The sequence below is a fragment of the Leguminivora glycinivorella genome, chromosome 4 (assembly GCF_023078275.1).
Source record: "Leguminivora glycinivorella isolate SPB_JAAS2020 chromosome 4, LegGlyc_1.1, whole genome shotgun sequence".
Lineage (NCBI taxonomy): Eukaryota > Metazoa > Arthropoda > Insecta > Lepidoptera > Tortricidae > Leguminivora > Leguminivora glycinivorella.
The window spans coordinates 17,001,831-17,022,126 of NC_062974.1; the positions used below are offsets into that span (position 1 = coordinate 17,001,831).

The following is a 20,296-nucleotide window of genomic DNA, read 5'->3' on the forward strand; positions in this document are numbered from 1 at the left end:
ACACTGAAAAGCATCAAACTAAATCAAATCCATCAATTGTGAAACATTTACGATTTAGCTTAGAGCAACAGGTTACAATTTATATGAAATTATTTGGTAGCTTGGCACTCTTGTAGATACAAAGCAACTTCCTCATCCGTTTGAATAATCAAGAAAACCTTTACCAGTTGGTGTGGTAAAAAATAACAAAACGTTTCAATATGTCTGCCACAAAAACCTATAAATCCTATACCTTGTGTTTAACTACTTGAGAAATTCATATCGATTGAGATCAAGAATATGAAGAATATCAATCACCATCCGGCACTGAACAGATTCATGTGCTATGTCAACCCCATTTGATAATAAAGGCCAGAGATTATCTGTCAGATCAGATATAATGTAATCTGTCAGATCAATCTGAAAATTCATAATCTTAAAAAACAAGATTGTGTTTGGACAGTCGCGAAATTGTATGGAACTCCGTGCAAATATTTACTTGGCATACAAGATACATAATAAAATCAACAAATAATTAATAACAAGTACACTAAATATGATGCCATTCAGCGTAAACCGTGTCTAATAGATGCGGTACTGCTTTTCAAGCCACCCAGATTATTTTAACTGAATACAATGAAGACGCAAATAAAGTGACAGTGCAGTCGCCTGAAATTTAAGAACTTTAATTTTTATGGTGCGACTATAAGTTTATTATGTTACTAAATTTACAAAAAATGTATACGTAAATTTTTTACACTTAAAATGAGTTCATAGTCATCTTCTCTCTTTATTTTCCCTATTTAAGGGGTAATAATTATTGATAAGACAACATTAGCCACTGACGACTGATAAGTTCAATTGGTTCAATTACACTTTTGACGTCAAAGAACACTAAAAATAGTACAATATTATAAATAAGCGGGTTAGTTTAGGGCTCACAAATCATAAAACACATTTTTTTCATTACTGTTCTTGAAATGAAAAATTAGTAATACGCCTTTTTTGGCTCTTGCAACATTTTTGAGTACTGTCACTGTCAATGTCATGCTTCGTTTTTATACAGTAAATACAGACCGCGAATATCAATAGGTTTACTAAAGTAAAAAGTGAAATAAAAAAATAATTTCACCTCTAAAATTACCGGTCTAGTTCTCAAACCTTTCAATTTAATAATTTATTAAATCAGACGTCCAAATTCATACATTTCACTCCTTTACCAATCACAATATGGACGAAGTTTTAGAAAAATTAGAATCCACAATTATTACTCCGGAACAAGAAACCAACGATTACCAGGCACTATACAAGAATTGGGGCAGATTGGGAAATCAGGAGGAGAGGCGTAAGGAGCTACTAGAACAACAAAAAACGTAAATAACTTTGTCTATACAAATTTATTTTTGCCAAGTCCTTAAATTTAATAACCTCTTGTAATATATTATTCTGATGCAGTGCACTATTGAAAAGTGTTTACATAAATATATTGCACTCAAACTGCAAAGTCTTATATAGAGTAGTATTATGATAATATGAGCGGCACTAAATGTGCTGTGTAAGTAATAACATGATTCTGATTGTTTGTTTCAGTAATCGCAATGACAAAATTGATGCATTTAGAGGAATACTGGAACTTGTTAATGTGGTAGAGGAGAGAAACATTTTCAAGCCTTACAATCGGGTAACACATTTTAAAATGTTGTATGTTCTTTGTCATTTTAGTTCTGCCATTAGTAAAGTACTCTCCACTTTGATTACTATTCTTTGGTACTTTTTTCATCAATTAATTTTATTTATGTGTAAATGTACAAGCTTTGTGATCCAATTGATATAATATCCATTTACAGAAGTTAACCTCCTGAGTCCTGGTGCCCTCGTACGTACATAAGGTTGAACATTTACACGAATAAAAGAAAATTCTAAATTCAAAAACACATAAATTTACCAGGGATCCAGGAGGGTAATAATTATATAATTCCTGAAATTGTTGCCCAAGACAAAAGTGCGATTACATTGTTGATAACATTGTTACTAATTCCAATAAGGCCAAGTTACCCTTCGGGTTGGAAGGTCAGATGGCAGTCGCTTTTGTAAAACTAGTGCCTATGCCAAATCTTGGGATTAGTTGTTAAAACGGACCCCAGGCTCCCATGAGCCGGGATAACTCAAGGAGGATGATGATGACTTTGATCACATTGTTAGGACTGCTAGTTATAAGAATGGACTAAATAATGATAATGTATATCCCATCAAAAACATGAATGTGAAATGAGAGCCAAGTTCAATAATGTGATGCATACATATGCCTTGGTTGTTAACTTCAACGAAAAAGAAGTGAAATCTAAATGGGTGCCAAGTCACTGCCAAGTTCAATGGTCCGTCCTGAAATTTATTTATAACAACATAAAATATCATTTCTTCATATTACTTAGGATAATATATTGTAGTCTGAGGTCTGACTTGGCGAGTTATCATGGTATTCTGACCCAAAATAATTTCACAGGTACATTACCGGCCAAGCATATATGTTGCTGGCTTCAACAAAACCTCTGTCACATACAGCAATGTTCTAATGTTGTCTGAGTGGATGATAGAGAAGCCGGCCGATTTCAGTGAGAATTGGATGGTGGTGCCGTGCCCTAAAGGTGTTCGAATGCTTATTGTGGCTAATCAGGTAAGAGCAGTGTATAAATTACTGTACAACTATCTATCTATCATTTCTACTGTACAGGCAACCAATTGGAACCCTAGGCCACTGTAGAACTATGTCATAGTGACGTTATAAATCAGAGTAAGTAATCTCCTACTGCTTGTCATTTTGACATGGTTGTAGTGGGCTAGGGTGGTTGACTGTACATACATATGTATAAAATGTATTTTATATCTGGCTCTCTAGCCAAGAGTGTTATAGCTATATCTTTTTATCACTCCTTTATATGCTACGAAAGTGCAACATTGCCAGTACAATAGCACAGTGTAATAAAGAGTACTATCATACAGTATGGCCATTCCCGCTCCTCGCTGAAAGTGTCGCCCACCCCCTCTCGGTTACCTCACAGTTACCGCCTGTCAAAAACGCAAACAGTCGACCTGTCATATTTCACTCATACAAGCATGGTACGCGTTCACCTATACGAGCTTAGACTGTGTGCTAGGAACGCGCCTCTTTCATATATTTGAACGCCAGTGTCCGAGGTACTGGGGTACTGTTACTATACCTACTGTTGCCCTTAGCTTCTTCTAATACTGTGAAATGAGTCAATTTACTGCACAAGTGCACAAATCTGATTTAATGCTTTGAATTTTTAACAATGATACTCCTATGTACATGTAAATCTGTGCCCTGGAAAAATGCAAATAAATTCTAATGTCATCTTTTTGTATTTTATAGGCTTAAACGTAAGGTTGATAAGTAAATCCTTTATTACAAAAACATTTAAAAATCTCATGCATTAATTACAGGGAAAAACCAGAGCATACACAAAATATGGGCATTTCAAGATGGAGTTCCGCTCCGCTCTCCCCGGCGGCAACGCCAGTGAATACTCCAGAAGTCGCTGCTGCGTGCTGGACTGCTTCTACGCTGAGAAAAAGAAAATTATGTACATATTAGACATATTGGCGTGGAACAACCAGCCCATGACTGATGGAGAGGTATATCTACATTTTTAACATTTGGATACATAGGTCATCATCCTCCTTGCGTCATTCCGGCATTTGCCACGGCTCATGGGAGCCTGGGGTCCGCTAATCCCAAGATCTGGTGTAGGCACTAGTTTTACGAAAGCCACTGCCATCTGACCTTCTAACCTGAAGGATAACTAGGCCTATTTGGAATTAGTCCTGTTTCCTCACGATGTTTTCCTTCTCCGAAAAGCGACTGGCAAATATCAAATGACATATCGCACATAAGTTCCGAAAAACGTTTGGTACGAGCCGGGGTTCGAACCCGCGACCTCCGGATCGAAAGTCGCACGCTCTTACCGCTAGGCCACCAGCGCTTCTACATCATCCTCCTTGCTTTATTCCGGCATTTGCCACGGCTCATAGGAGCCTGGGGTCCGTTTTGACAACTAATCCCAAGATTTGGTGTAGGCACTAGTTTTACGAAAGCCACTGCCATCTGACCTTCTAACCTGAAGGATAACTAGGCCTATTTGGAATTAGTCCTGTTTCCTCACGATGTTTTCCTTCTCCGAAAAGCGACTGGCAGATATCAAATGACATTTCGCACATAGGTTCCGAAAAACGTTTGGTACGAGCCGGGATTCGAACCCGCGACCTCCGGATCGAAAGTCGCACGCTCTTACCGCTAGGCCACCAGCGCTTCTACATCGCTTCGGTTTGGGTACATGGGTACAGTTTGGTTAATTTTTTTTGTTGAACATAAGTTTTTGACACTTTTCCGTATTGTGCATATTTCGCCCATGTACCATGTATACTTGGTAATTCACACATACATACATACAATCACGCCTGTTTCCCAGAGGGGTAGGCAGAGATCACGGATTTCCATTTACTACGATCCTGACAAATCACTTTCGCTTCACACACTTTCATAACGTTTCTCATACACGCTCGTCGGTTTCGAGTACTTCTGACCTGGCCTTTTTGCAATATTTCCCCGATTGCATGTGTTGATATGAAGCAATATTCTAGCCATGCCTCAGGACAAGCCTCCCTCTGTGCGGTCTGGCCGCTTTCTTGGAAAGGATAAAGAGGCTTAGTTATAAAATGAATTTCTAAAGCTTTGTTTCAAACATACCTACTACTAATTTTAAGATGTAATTTGCATGTAAGATTGTAAACTTGCCATACGATAAATAAAATAAATACTAATATGTACAATATTCTTAATTCCAACTATACAGTGGTTCTTGATTGTCTCTTTAAATATTTGTATGGAAAAGCAATATCCATACTTAATATTATAAATGGGAAAGTGTGTGTGTCTGTTTGTTTGTCGGTCTTTCACGACAAAACGGCGCGACGAATTAACGTGATTTTTTAGGTGGAGATAGTTGAGGGGATGGAGAGTGACATAGGCTACTTTTTGTCTCTTTCTAACGCGAGCGAAGCCGCTGGAAAAAGTTAGTAAGGAACATATTTTTAAATATTTTCAGTTGGAGTTCAGACAGTACTGGATCAAATCTCAACTATTGGAACTGCCCCAGCTGACCACTGTAAGCAAGAAGAACCAAATAGTCTTCCAATTGCTACCAATGGTGCCCTGTACTCCAGACTCATTTAATAAGTATGCTAATTTTTTTGAAATATCTTGGTTCTATAAGATAATTGATATATAAGAAATTTAGATGGTAGAACTTTTCTTACTGGTATGAGAATATGAACCAAGGAGTTGTGCCTGCTCGTTCACTGAAAAGATTGCTTCCAACTAGTACGATCTCCGAAGTGTACTAGTTCGTTCTTTTAGGACATTTAGTACAGTAGTACACCGATAGAGCGAAAGACAAATTGTGTATATGGCGTACAGTAACGCTCGCTCGTACTAGCCGAGTCGGAGTCAGTCGGTTCTAGTTCGGTTGCGGTCGGATCACACGGATCGCTTTGCTGTCGTTGTCACTCCTCGGCTCTTCGCTTCTTTCGCTCCCATTCTGTTGCGCGTGTGTGAGTGTACTAAATGTGCTAGAGAGCAGAATCATTTGGGAGTAGTTTGGTCTAGTACAGTGCAAGGAATTGTGCCTTTTGTACTATTAGTACATGTACTACACAGTCCTAAAGGCCAGGCGGGCAAGCGTGATAAAGCATCACGTCAGGCAGTCCTTTTCGCGGTATCTGTAAGTACGATAGGGACGCACCGACGCTATAACGTTTATCACACTAGCGTGCTACGCCTGCTGGTTGTTAATATTTATATAAATCTGTTTACATATAGGTAACTTGTTCTTCCAGATTCATGATGACATATCCACCATTTGAAGACAACAACCCTACGTTGGATGGCTTGCTGTTCTACCACAAGAAGGCGCACTATGTTTCAGGGGAGACGCCTCTAGTAGGGTGGCTGTTCCCTTATATGGTGCCAGAGGTGCTAGGTTCTGGTCAGTATAAATTATTACTGTAAAATAGGCTAGTTTCCTATACTTAAAATAAAATATTTTATGCAGTGCACCAAATAAATCACAACATAAGTAGAAGAAAAATATGGACAGTAGTGATATGTTTAATCATAATTTCCATTTAATAAGTCAAAGAGAAATACATAAAGTAAATGAATTGACTGTGACGTCACTCCTCTGTATTTCATAGTAATTCCATATTAGCAAATCGTGTTGACAGTTCTTAAAATGAAGCTGATTTGTCTAGTAGGAAACTAGCCTATAGGTACAGGGCTGTACTCTGAAGAATTGCTAAGTAATTGCCACTTTTTATCACTGCATTGCCGTCAGCAGCACGTTCATTGGCTATTGGCGTTTACCTACAGAAAATAAAAAAACATTTTTGCCAAGCATTTTTCGGATGCCAATCAATCCCATTCCTATTCAGGATCAAACCTTGTATGGGGCCAAAAAAAGTTTTACGGTTAGGAAAGCCACAAACCTAAATACATTTTAATTTTACATACCATTGTTCATTAATTTTTCTCCACGGAAGTCGAGGGTCACGGTCCCATATGTCCCATATCTCCCTGGGACATATTAAGTTCTTCTATAGGGAACTTGACAGTAATTAAAATAAAATATTTTATACCACGCACAAAATAAAGCATCAGATAATTATAAGAAAAACATGGACAGAAGTTATTTTTAAATCCAATTCCTATTTAATAAGTCAGGTAAAAATATATATAAGTAGACTTATACTGACCGGGATATAGACCGTGATTACCTTTTTGATTTTTGTCGAGCTCCCGATATTTCGACGCAGTTGCATGCATGCATGCAGGTCTATATCCCGGTCAATATAAGTCTAATGAAAATAACCGTGAAACATTCAAAACTCTTATATATAAGTAACTAAACCCCTGACGTCACTCAATTCGATTTCATATAAATTCCAAATTAGCAAGTCGTTCAAATTCGTTTTGACAGTTCTTAAAAAGAAGCTGATTTGACTAGGAGGCAAGTAGCCTATTCTTCTTTTAATTTTAAATCGAGGGAAGGTCCTCTACGTCCACGGGATCCTGGAGCTGCCCTCAATGACCCATTATCAAAACAAACTTGGCAGATCTAACCCGATATTTAAATCATATTTCAAGACATTAAGTATAATTCTGTTTTCTCTTTCAGAAGTAACAGTACACTCTCAGTTCCTGAGCGCAAAACCGGAGGCTTACGTAAACCAAGCCCAGTTTATACAAGCGTTTGAGGCCAAGATGGACAAGAAGAAGAACCGCGGCAGAAGGTCTAGTAGCTCGATGGATACCAGTGGTAGCACAGAGGTATGAAATCACGTACTTTTGATTTTCTAGAAAAAAGTATATTTAGTATAATATACCGTGTGGTATTATATCGTGGTATTTGGGTGTGTAGCTCGAACATGGGTGAATCCATATAAAAGTAACGTGAGTAACGACTTCATTGCGTGTTTATTTGAACTACAGCTGCAAATTGAGGGATCTATGCATATATCGAGAAAGTAACACTTATTTAGAGATAGATTATCACTTGAACTTGCGTCGTGAATAAACGGAACATGCCATAAAATCGTGAGTCATGTTACTCTTGCCGCGGATTGACCCAGATGCTGCTTAAATCGTCTGTAAAGATGTACAAGGCCTAATGTTGATGATGATGATGATCTTGTGGTACAAGTCATTTCACGAAATAAAGCTGGTACGAATGGATTAAACTAAACTTCGATTGTATGAGTGACACCTATGCCAGCTCTTCTAAATCGACCTGTAGTACACTTAGCACTTCCCAGGTTTTTTTTATCAATTACCTAAGGCTAAAGACTTGATTCTCACAGAACCTGACGCTTTTGGGAATTGTTGTACCTAGTGTACCTACCATTAAAGTACGTCACGCCCGCGTTAAGGTGCTGTTACACGGGCAACACAATTGCCAGCAATTCACATGTCTTTGCCGCGTTTGTTCATAGTTAGTTGGTGCGTATTGAACAAACGCAATGGTATGTGCATTGCTGGCAATTGTGTTGCCCGTGTAACAGCACCGTTAGTGAAATAATTCCTCAAACTAAACGTAATGGAACGGGTAATTTTGGGACATCTTTTTTAGGGTTCCGTAGTCAACTAGGAACCCTTATAGTTTCGCCATGTCTGTCTGTCCGTCCATCCGTCCGTCCGCGGATAATCTCAGTAACCGTTAGCACTAGAAAACTGAAATTTGGTACCAATATGTATATCAATCACGCCAACAAAGTGCAAAAATAAAAAATGGAAAAAAAATGTTTTATTAGGGTACCCCCCTACATGTAAAGTGGGGGCAGATATTTTTTTTCATTCCAACCCCAACGAGTGATATATATTGTTGGATAGGTATTTAAAAATGAATAAGGGTTTACTAAGATCGTTTTTTGATAATATTAATATTTTCGGAAATAATCGCTCCTAAAGGAAAAAAAAGTGCGTCCCCCCTCCTCTAACTTTTGAACTTTAAGTTTAAAAAATATGAAAAAAATCACAAAAGTAGAACTTTATAAAGACTTTCTAGGAAAATTGTTTTGAACTTTATCAAGTTACAGGAGTTATTGGAGTTTTAACATTAGTAACAGGAATTATTAATTTTAGGCTATATTATTACAATTTTAACGATATATCAGTGATGACGAGATATTTGTCGAGAAGGTACCATACAAGGTAAACATACTATTTTAGTTTCTAAAGGTCTTCGATGAGGAATAATTTTATATATTATCTCAGAAATTTTTTTCTTTATCTCATTCTTTTGAGCATTTTTTTCATAGAAGTTTATCACCAAATATTGAAATTGGTATAATATGACCCCCTATAAGTATTACCCCCTTTAACCCATTTCAAATTCCTTTATTGAATACAATTATTTTAATTACTTCAGGAATTACTGTAACTTGAGCACATCATGCTCTTATGGAAAATAATTTTACTCAAACTAATCAAGGTCTTTTTATTACAGTAACTAGCTTTTACCCGCGGCTTCGCCCGCGTAATAAAAGTATTCTTATTGAAACGTTTACAAAAAATAAGATTTTCATTTGGATCCGTAGGTTTCTTTGTAGGTACATCTGTCCGCGATTATTTCCATTGGGGGGTCATTGTAACTGATCTATTTGCTGTACGGTCAGCCAAGAACCTTACACTGCTTATTGGCTGACTGTACCTTACACATATTACTATTGTTTTAAAAGAAATTCTTGCAATGATTGTAGAATTGTTACACAGCGACCACAGCGTAGGTAGTAGGTACGAATATGTATGTATTTTCCTATATAAATATTTATACTCGGGAAACTTCATACAACCCACATAGCCAGTATCTCGACGCTATGGTCGGTAGGGTAAAAAGTACTTCCTTGCATTATCGCTTACAATTTTTTCCATTTAGCTTATACTTATTGCAAACGTAAACTTATAAAAGGCAAGCAAACAACGATCTTCTTACAGCACATTGAATATAATAGTTATCACGGATGCAGGATACTTGCCGATGCCTACTTACTAATCCCTTCCCACTGAGCCACCTGCATTTTACACTGCCTAGATATCGATTGCCGACCGATTATTCCGACCCCTATCCCTATTCGTATCCCCGTCCCTATCTCTATCCTCGTCCTCGTCCCCGTCCCCGTCCCGTCCCTGTCCCCGTCCCTCCCCTATCCCTATCCCCGTCCCCGTCCCGTATTCCTATCCCTGTCCCTGTCGCTGTCGCTGTCGCTGTCGCTGTCGCTGTCGATGTCGCTGTCGCTGTCGCTGTCGCTGTCGCTGTCGCTGTCGCTGTCGCTGTCGCTGTCGCTGTCGCTGTCGCTGTCGCTGTCGCTGTCGCTGTCGCTGTCGCTGTCGCTGTCGCTGTCGCTGTCGCTGTCGCTGTCGCTGTCGCTGTCGCTGTCGCTGTCGCTGTCGCTGTCCCTGTCGCTGTCCCTGTCGCTGTCCCTGTCGCTGTCCCTGTCGCTGTCCCTGTCGCTGTCCCTGTCGCTGTCCCTGTCCCTGTCCCTGTCCCTGTCCCTGTCCCTGTCCCTGTCCCTGTCCCTGTCCCTGTCCCTGTCCCGGTCCCTGTCCCTGTCCCTGTCCCTGTCCCTGTCCCTGTCCCTGTCCCTGTCCCTGTCCCTGTCCCTGTCCCTGTCCCTGTCCCTGTCCCTGTCCCTGTCCCTGTCCCTGTCCCTGTCCCTGTCCCTGTCCCTGTCCCTGTTCTTGCCCCTGTCAAATTATCATGCTAGGAGGTGAAAATCCTTTCTTAGTGCTCCTCTTATGGCTATTTTGGATATTTTAACCCTATTGCACTACGACAGGGGACAAAATTTCTTTTCCACCTCATTAGATTTTTAAATCGTTGTATTTATCGTAATCAGCGACCCGATAAACCATAAAAACGATACCCATATTGTGTTTTTGACTTTACCCCCTTTGCACCCCTTTAGGGGTCAAATTTTCAAAAAACCTGAAACATTTAGTCATATGTCTTTAGGAATCCTCCTGTGAAGTTTCGTATAAAATAGTCAAACTAATCTTGTTTCCCCATACAAACTTTGAACCCCCATTTGAGTCCCTTAGGAGGCGAATTTTGAAAAATCCTTTCTTAGTGCTCCTCTACACTATATAAGGAAACTACGTGCCAAATTTGACATCTCTAGGACCAGCGGTTTCGGCTGTGCGTTGATATGTCAGTCAGTCAGTCAATATCTTCTTTTATATATATTTTTGATATTTAAACCCCATTGCACCACAACAGGGGAGAAGGTATTTCACTTCCGCCTCGTTAGATTTTAAAAACGTTGTATTTATCGTGATCAGCGACCCGATAAACCATAAAAACGATACCCATATTGATTTTTTTGACTTTATCACCCCCTTTTCACCCTTTTAGGGGTTAAATTTTCAAAAAACCTGAAACACGTATTTAGTCATATGTGTTAAGGAATCTTCCTGTGAAGTTTCGAATAAAATAGTCAAACTAATCTTGTTTCTCCATACAAACTTTGAACCCCCATTTGACCCCCTTAGGAGGTGAATTTTGGAAAATCCTTTCTTAGTGCTCCTCTACACTACATATGAAACCTACGTGCCAAATTTGGAATCTCTAGGACCAGCGGTTTCGGCTGTGCGTTGATATGTCAGTCAGTCAGTCAGTCAGTCAGTCAGTCAGTCAGTCAGTCAGTCAGCTTCTTCTTTTATATATTTAGATACTAGGAATTTATTTCACTATCTTACAAGCATATGAATATTTTGAAGCACCTTTTACTATTGCAGATAGAATTTATGGATCAACATTTTTTATAGCTACAGGATTTCACGGTCTTCATGTTATAATTGGAACAATTTTTTTATTGTTTTGAACTTTATCAAGTTCAAAAACAATTTTCCTAGAAAGTCTTTATAAAGTTCTACTTTTGTGATTTTTTTCATATTTTTTAAACTTATGGTTCAAAAGTTAGAGGGGGGGGGGGGGGGGGGCGCACTTTTTTAACACGCTTTTATTAGGTCGTCGTGTATGTAACTATGTATGTAATGGAATCTAAGGAAGCTAATTTAACCATCTTCCAGGAGTCGTAGCGTAATGAAAATTGGCAGCTATATGTAGTTCCGATGACAATACAATAATATGTTACTGTTGAGCTGATCTCATGATGGAATCGGAAGATATGAACTGGAACTACATGATGGAATATCGTATCATAGCCGTTTTTGGGTTTCTTAGAAAAGTCTTGTAATGAACTTTGACTACAATTAGGTTTCAAGGTCTGATGATGAAGCCGAAAGATATGAACTGGAACTACATGATGGAACATCGTATCATAGCTGTTTTTGGGTTTCTTAGAAAAGTCTTGTAATGAACTTTGACTACGATTAGGTTTCAAGGTCTGATGATGGAGCGGGAAGATATGAACTGGAACTACATGATGGAACATCGTATCATAGCTGTTTTTGGGCTTCTTAGGAAAGTCTTGTAATGAACTTTGACTACAATTAGGTTTCAAGGTCTGATGATGGAGCCGGAAGATATGAGCTGGAACTACATGATGGAACATCGTATCATAGCTGTTTTTGGGCTTCTTAGAAAAGTCTTGTAATGAACTTTGACTACGATTAGGTTTCAAGGTCTGATGATGTAGCCGGAAGATATGAACTGGAACTACATGATGGAACATCGTATCATAGCTGTTTTTGGGCTTCTTAGAAAAGTCTTGTAATGAACTATGACTACGATTAGGTTTCAAGGCCTGATGATGGTGCCGGAAGATAAGAACAGAAAAAAGGGGGGGGGGCTCGAGGGGGGAAGCATGAAAGAAAGATCAACGTAGTATTTAAAATAAGTTGGGTTAGCGTTTTCTTGTGACCTTACAGAGCAAACAAAGGGGGGCTCGGGGGGCGAAGCCCCCGCATAAAACAAAGATCAACGTTGTATTTAAAATAAGTTGGGTTAAGGTTTTCTCGTGATCCTTAAGAGTAAAGAAAAGGGGGCTCGGGGGCGAAGCCCCCGCATGAAAGAAAGATCAACGTAGTATTTAGAATAAGTTGGGTTAGCGTTTTCTTGTGACCTTTAAGAGCAAACAAAGGGGGGCTCGGGGGGCGAAGCCCCCGCATGAAAGAAAGATCAACGTAGTATTTAAGATAAGTTGGGTTAGCGTTTTCTTGTGACATTTAAGAGCAAACAAAGGGGGGCTCGGGGGCGAAGCCCCCCGCATAAAAGAAAGATAAACGTTGTATTTAAAATAAATTGGGTTAGGATTTTCTTGTTACCCTTAAGAGTAACGAAAAGGGGGGCTCGGGGGGCGAAGCCCCCCGCATAAAACAAAGATCAACGTTGTATTTAAAATAAGTTGGGTTAGTGTTTTCTTGTGACCTTTAAGAACAAACAAAGGGGGGCTCGGGGGGCGAAGCCCCCCGCATGAAAGAAAGATCAACGTTGTATTTAAAATAATTTGGTTTAGGGTTTTCTTGTGACCCTTAAGAGTAACGAAAAGGGGGGCTCGAGGTGCGAAGCCCCCCGCATAAAAGAAAGATCAACGTAGTATTTAAAATAAGTTGGGTTAGGGTTTTCTTGTGACCTTTAAGAGCAAACAAAAGGGGGCTCGGGGGGCGAAGCCCCCCGCACGAAAGAAAGATCAACGTAGTATTTAAGATAAGTTGGGTTAGCGTTTTCTTGTGACCTTTAAGAGCAAACAAAGGGGGGCTTGGGGGGCGAAGCCCCCGCATAAAAGAAAGATAAACGTTGTATTTAAAATAAGTTGGGTTTGGGTTTTCTTGTTACCCTTAAGAGTAACGAAAAGGGGGGCTCGGGGGGCGAAGCCCCTCGTATAAAAGAAAGATTAACGTAGTATTTAAAATAAGTTGGGTAAGCGTTTTTTTGTGACCTTTAAGAGCAAACAAAGGGGGGCTCGGGGGGCGAAGCCCCCCGCATAAAAGAAAGATCAACGTTGTATTTAAAATAAGTTGGGTTAGCGTTTTCTTGTGACCTTTAAGAACAAACAAAGGGGGGCTCGGGGGGCGAAGCCCCCGCATGAAAGAAAGATCAACGCTGTATTTAAAATAATTTGGTTTAGGGTTTTCTTGTGACCCTTAAGAGTAACGAAAAGGGGGGCTCGGGGTGCGAAGCCCCCCGCATAAAAGAAAGATCAACGTAGTATTTAAAATAAGTTGGGTAAGCGTTTTCTTGTGACCTTTAAGAGCAAACAAAGGGGGGCTCGGGGGGCGAAGCCCCCCGCATAAAAGAAAGATCAACGTTGTATTTAAAATAAGTTGGGTTAGCGTTTTCTTGTGACCTTTAAGAACAAACAAAGGGGGGCTCGGGGGGCGAAGCCCCCGCATGAAAGAAAGATCAACGTTGTATTTAAAATAATTTGGTTTAGAGTTTTCTTGTGACCCTTAAGAGTAACGAAAAGGGGGGCTCGGGGTGCGAAGCCCCCCGCATAAAAGAAAGATCAACGTAGTATTTAAAATAAGTTGGGTAAGCGTTTTCTTGTGACCTGTAAGAGCAAACAAAGGGGGGCTCGGGGGGCGAAGCCCCCCGCATAAAAGAAAGATCAACGTTGTATTTAAAATAAGTTGGGTTAGCGTTTTCTTGTGACCTTTAAGAACAAACAAAGGGGGGCTCGGGGGGCGAAGCCCCCGCATGAAAGAAAGATCAACGTTGTATTTAAAATAATTTGGTTTAGGGTTTTCTTGTGACCCTTAAGAGTAACGAAAAGGGGGGCTCGGGGTGCGAAGCCCCCCGCATAAAAGAAAGATCAACGTAGTATTTAAAATAAGTTGGGTAAGCGTTTTCTTGTGACCTTTAAGAGCAAACAAAGGGGGCTCGGGGGCGAAGCCCCGCATAAAAGAAAGATCAACGTTGTATTTAAAATAAGTTGGGTTAGCGTTTTCTTGTGACCTTTCAGAGTAAACAAAGGGGGGCTCGGGGGGCGAAGCTCCCCGCATGAAAGAAAGATCAACGTAGTATTTAAAATAAGTTGGGTTTGGGTTTTCTTGTTACCCTTAAGAGTAACGAAAAGGGGGGCTCGGGGGGCGAAGCCCCTCGTATAAAAAAAAGATTAACGTAGTATTTAAAATAAGTTGGGTTAGCGTTTTCTTGTGACCTTTCAGAGTAAACAAAGGGGGGCTCGGGGGGCGAAGCCCCCGCATGAAAGAAAGATCAACGTAGTATTTAAGATAAGTTGGGTTAGCGTTTTCTTTTGACCTCAAGAGCAAACAAAGGGGGCTCGGGGGGCAAAGCCCCCCGCATAAAAGAAATATAAACGTTGTATTTAAAATAAGTTGGGTTAGGGTTTTCTTGTTACCCTTAAGAGTAACGAAAAGGGGGGCTCGGGGGGCGTAGCCCCTCGCATAAAAGAAAAATTAACGTAGTATTTAAAATAAGTTCTTGTGACCTTTAAGAGCAAACAAAGGGGGGCTCGGGGGGCGAAGCCCCCCGCATAAAAGAAAGATCAACGTTGTATTTCAAATAAGTTGGGTAATGGTTTTCCTGTGACCCTTAAGAGCAAATAAAGGGGGGCTCGGCAAAAAAGAAATACTTAAATTTTGTTTGAATTAGTTGAAATGTGACAATATTTTCTAATCGAGTCAAACAAAATCCCACTAGCTGAGAGCTTCAAAACAAAGTATGTCTCTCTAATGTCTTCAAAAAGTCCGCGATGGCACATGTCTATATTGTCTATCTTTTACGGATAACTTACTAGGTATAAACATTTTTATGATAATACCGTAATAAGAAGGTAGCCGCTAGTTATTATTAAGTAGCAATTAGCAATAATTATGTACACGTTAAGCCACAAATGGCATGTAAAATCCGCCTACTTGAAATAAATTTATGTATAAATGTTAAAAGTATTTCATTATTAATGACTAAAAAGTAAAAAATAAATTAATAGTTTAAAAAACACTATAAAACACGCTTTTATAAATGCACGTAAAAGCCAAAAATAAATTATGGATCGTTCAAGTTGTCTCTATTTGTGAGCTGAAGTTTAAAAACTATGTGCTTTTAATTATAATATTTGATTGTAAAAGCGTGGGGCGCTGGAACAGGAAAGACTTTCTTGTAAACAAATACTAATCCGAACTTCCTGGCGAATGAAGTTGCATAAGAACATAACGTTTACATATGCCGCCTAAGGGTTACGAAAGAGAACCTAAGATATCTCGTCCACGAACAAGAACTCTGCATCCTGTCACTGTAGACACTTTCCCCTTTTGTACTTTGATTACCGAAAAAAAGCGGCGTAGAAGTGTCGGTGACTGTCGACTCTCCTCGCTACTAGCGCATATTTTGTCTGAGTTCGACAAATTGGTACCTACTTTGAACACTGGCTTTTAATTGATTTGACTGTTTAATGTAGAACCTACTAGTCATGCTGCAACTCCAGTTAGCGCGTCAATCTGTGTAACCTCCTTCCCGTAACATAGCATAATTTGATTTATCAGCAAGTTATACAAAAAGTCTTTCCTGTTCCAGCGCCCCACGCTTTTACAATCAAATATTATAATTAAAAGCACATAGTTTTTAAACTTCAGCTCACAAATAGAGACAACTTGAACGATCCATAATTTATTTTTGGCTTTTACGTGCATTTATAAAAGCGTGTTTTATAGTGTTTTTTAAACTATTAATTTATTTCCTTTAGGAGCGATTATTTCCGAAAATATTAATATTATCAAAAAACGATCTTAGTAAACCCTTAGGTTCAGTAGTTTTTGAGAAAAATACCGGTTTTTTAACCGCCTTCCAAATCTCAAGGGAAGGGGTTCTCAATTCGTCTGTATTTTTTTTTATGTTTGTTCCTCGATATCTTCGTCGTTACTGGACCGATTTTGAAATTTTTTTTTTTGATTGAATGTATATGCATACAGATTGGTCCCATTTTTCTCAGAACCCAGTTCTGATGATGGGATCCTGGAGAAATCGAGGGAACTCCTCAAATCTGAAAGGCATAGGTACATATGGTGATTTTTGTGTTTTTAAAGGAACAGCATGCATTTACGTACGGAACAGTGACATTTGGTGCAGTGGAACTCCTGATGATGGTCAAAATGGAACTCCTCAAATCTGAACGGCACACTTATAGTGACTTTGGTATTTTTATAAGAACAGCATGCACTTACGTCCAGAACAGTGACATTTGGTGCAGTGGAACTGCTGATGAAGAGTGAGCCGCCCCTGGTTAGAGTTCCGTTCTGATAATCATTCTCATCTGTAAGTACTTCAGAATCATCCAAATTTCAAAATTGGTTCAGAAATGACGGAGATATCGAATAACAAACATTAAAAAATATACAGACGAAATGATAACATAATCCAACATTTGAAAGTATATATCACCAGAACCCCAAAGGAAGGCGGTTTTTTTTTTCTTAAAAATTATTTTAATGTGGTGGGATGTAAGATGGTGACAAACCTGCCATTTTATAAAATGAGCCCAAGAAAATCCAGATGTGTTAAAATCATAGTTACCATGATATTGGTACTGATTTGCTATTTTTATATGTCGCAAGAATTTTACTTTCACTATCTGTCCTATTTGTTAATTGAAGAACTGTGATTTTTATGAATAAGCGAGATACCACTCAAAGATGAGTACTTTATTTTACAGCTCGTTAAGTTAAATACTTCAACATGTTGTCAAATAATTCCAGAGATTAGTTAGTACCTATCTCAGATTCTTATAATTTTACTAATTTATCTCAATATTTCCAGAGTAATCCCAAAGAAAATACACTACACAGTACTCAAGCTGAAATAGGACCTAAAGAAACTGAAGAAATGGAAGCTGAAGAAAAACCAGTTGCGATCATAGACAATAATTCAGAAGTTATGGATGCAGAGGAAAAATCCAGTTCTGTCACAGACAATATAGACCTTGATTCTAATCTTATAGTAGATGAAAAACAAAAGATAAGCGTGTAATGCGTGAATTTACTAAATTATTACGATTTTCTACATCTACATGTGGCGTTTTAAGGGCGAGGTATGTACCTTATGGTACGGGTTTGGCGGTTGGCGTTTACGTCTTGTGGCTGCATTAGTATTGGACCGACATTATAATATGGTTCTTTACCTGTGAAACGTCACCAATTTGCTAAATATACAACATTATAGCGTAATTCACATTCTGTACTTTATTCTCAAAGTATAAATACATTTCTGACTGATCCGAATCTTAAATAGGTATATTAGAAAAGATTACACAGATTTTGTTAAACGTTTGGATGTTTTTTGTTCCGTAAAATATGTTAAGCACTTTAATATGGAGTTCCTTTATTTATTGTGTTTTTAATGGCTGTTTTGCCCGTTGTAACCACTTAAATTTGTGATGATAGGTAAGCTATGAAACGTTTAGTTTACTATAAACTCCACTGATGTTGCTTATGTCCATGGGCGGCGATGACTGCTTTCCATCAGGCGGCTCGTCTGCTCGTTTGCTGCCTATTTCATAAAAAAAACTACCTGTTGTTATTTTAAATTATATTCCTCAAGAAATCAATAAAATTGATTGAATTTATGGCATTCTCATGTATTTCGAATTTATCTTAAACATGATAGATATAATTCCTATCCTTATCTTATCCTATCATTACCATCCAAAAGAAAAGGATAAATATTGTTTTTAATGTTATTTATTGACACATTGGGTTTGCCAGAATATAGCGACGAGGTTAGGTATGAGATCACTTGGGTCTTTCAAATCAGTTAATTTAGCGATTCGCTCAAAAATCAAATACCTATTTACCTTTGGCTTATGTACAGATATAGTGCGAAAAGAGTTGCCTTCGTATTGTTACGGAAACGTACGAACGTGTCATGCTGTTTCAGTCAGTCTCAGTACAAGATGTACTGACATTGACTGAACTAGCATGACAAATACGAACGTTTCCGAAGGAAACCCTTTCCGCACTGCATCTGTACATGTATAGACTGTGTTTTGAATTTATTTGTCGATATATTGCTCTTATTGTAAACATAGCGATATTAAACTCTGAATATTGAAGAATAATGTTAAATTGATGTAATAATATATACTGAAAAAAAATTTCAAAGTACCTCGCTATGACCTTGGCCCTGAGTGACAAAAAAAATCCGGTATTATACTTATAACTCGAGTGTTTAGAATTTTCCTATGTCTCACATGTAATCAATAGAACCATTACCCAATTTCTTAAATAAAAATTGTAAAAAATATATACAATTTTATTTAATATAAGGTGCATTAGGGTAATTCCGAATGACAGAAATGCTTTGGTAATTCCGAAAGGGGAATCTTGATATGATGGAAATAATGGTGATTTTTGTGCGACTTTCGAAATTAGACGACTTTTGGAATTACCCTTATGCACCATACCTACCACACCGTACCTTCGCCTACCACATTTCCAGAAAAATAAAAGAATGTCGCGAGAGGGTTAGCAGCGCTATAAAATCGCTGTAAACTTAGCTTGGTCTGATGTCAGTATTTTACATGAAGAAGAGACGCTTAACACTTTCGCAACCAAAACCCGCCGGGTGGGCACTCGTGAATTTTGTTCAAATGCCGGAGAACCCGCTGTGAGGAAGCGCTGGTGGCCTAGCGGTAAGAGCGTGCGACTTTCGATCCGGACGTCGCGGCTTCGAACCTCGGCTCGTACCAATGAGTTTTTCGGAACTTATGTGCGAAATGTCATTTGAACAGTCGTTTTTCGGCGAAGGAAAACATCGTGAGGAAACCGGACTAATTCCAATAAGGCCTAGTTACCCTTCGGGTTGGAAGGTCAGATGACAGTCGTTTTCGTAAAACTAGTGCCTACGCCAAATCTTGGAATTAGTTGTCAGAGCGGACCCCAGGTTCCCATGAGCCGTGGCAAATGATGATGATGCCGAAGATACGCTGTGCGGTTTCTGGCCATACAAGCGGGTGGTCATAAATTATGACCGGTCGCTGACGTAGTGCGCTATTTTTAACCCCTGACGCAAAAACGACGGGTTGTTATAAGTTTGACGTGTCTGTCTGTGTGTTTGTCTGTCTGTCTGTCTGTCTGTCAATCTGTCTGTTTGTCTATGTGTGTGCCTGTCTGTGGCATCGTAGCTCCCGAACGGATGAACTGATTTAGATTTGTTTTTTTTTTGCCTGAAAGCTGTGTTAGTTATCAAGCAGAATTAAACGTCTACGAGCGACAGTTACCTACTACAAATTATGTACCAGATGTTTGGTTGACGTATGGACGGGCAGAGCGGCGGGACTGGTGTTCAAGAATGGACGGTCGTAAGTTCGAGTCCTGTAGGCCTAGCACATGATTGCAGCGAGAGTATGTCGCCGCGAGAGAGATCACATGTCTTCTTCAACTGTATCAATGACATAAGGACGGATAGTCTATCTCGCGGCGACATACTCCCGCGGCAATCCTGTGCTAACCCTGCTGCCAAGGTACATAGCCAAATGCACAAACGCTTACTATAATATCGTCTTCGTGGCTAGCCATCTCTGTCTCACTTCCTGCCAGATTCAGACTCCGTTTCAATCGGCGTCTAGCGTCATCATCATCTTCCTTGCGTTATCCCGGCATTTGCCACGGCTCATGGGAGCCCGGGGTCCGCTTTGACAACTAATCCCAAGATTTGTCGTAGGCACTAGTTTTATGAAAGCGACTGCCATCTGACCTTTCAATCCGAAGGGTAACTAGGCCTTATTGGAATTAGTCCGGTTTCCTCACGATGTTTTCCTTCACCGAAAAGCG

At 39.3% G+C, this 20,296-nt stretch overlaps 1 protein-coding gene and 1 long non-coding RNA gene across 2 annotated transcripts; one reads left to right on the plus strand and one right to left on the minus strand.

Moving 5' to 3' along the window:
- Positions 1 to 1,017: 1,017 nt before the first annotated feature.
- On the plus strand, positions 1,018 to 18,767 carry LOC125225729 (snurportin-1). Its single transcript, XM_048129571.1, has 8 exons — positions 1,018 to 1,352; positions 1,570 to 1,660; positions 2,483 to 2,653; positions 3,442 to 3,633; positions 5,103 to 5,233; positions 5,893 to 6,041; positions 7,230 to 7,381; positions 17,286 to 18,767. Exons 1-8 carry the CDS (start codon positions 1,210 to 1,212, stop codon positions 17,493 to 17,495), a joined length of 1,239 nt encoding a protein of 412 aa, XP_047985528.1. The 5' UTR covers positions 1,018 to 1,209; the 3' UTR covers positions 17,496 to 18,767.
- On the minus strand, positions 8,695 to 11,430 carry LOC125225730. The gene is made up of 3 exons (XR_007177007.1): positions 11,282 to 11,430; positions 9,635 to 9,637; positions 8,695 to 9,059 (listed from the first exon to the last, which is right to left on the minus strand). It is a non-coding gene; the product is annotated as an uncharacterized LOC125225730 (long non-coding RNA).
- Positions 18,768 to 20,296: the final 1,529 nt, after the last annotated feature.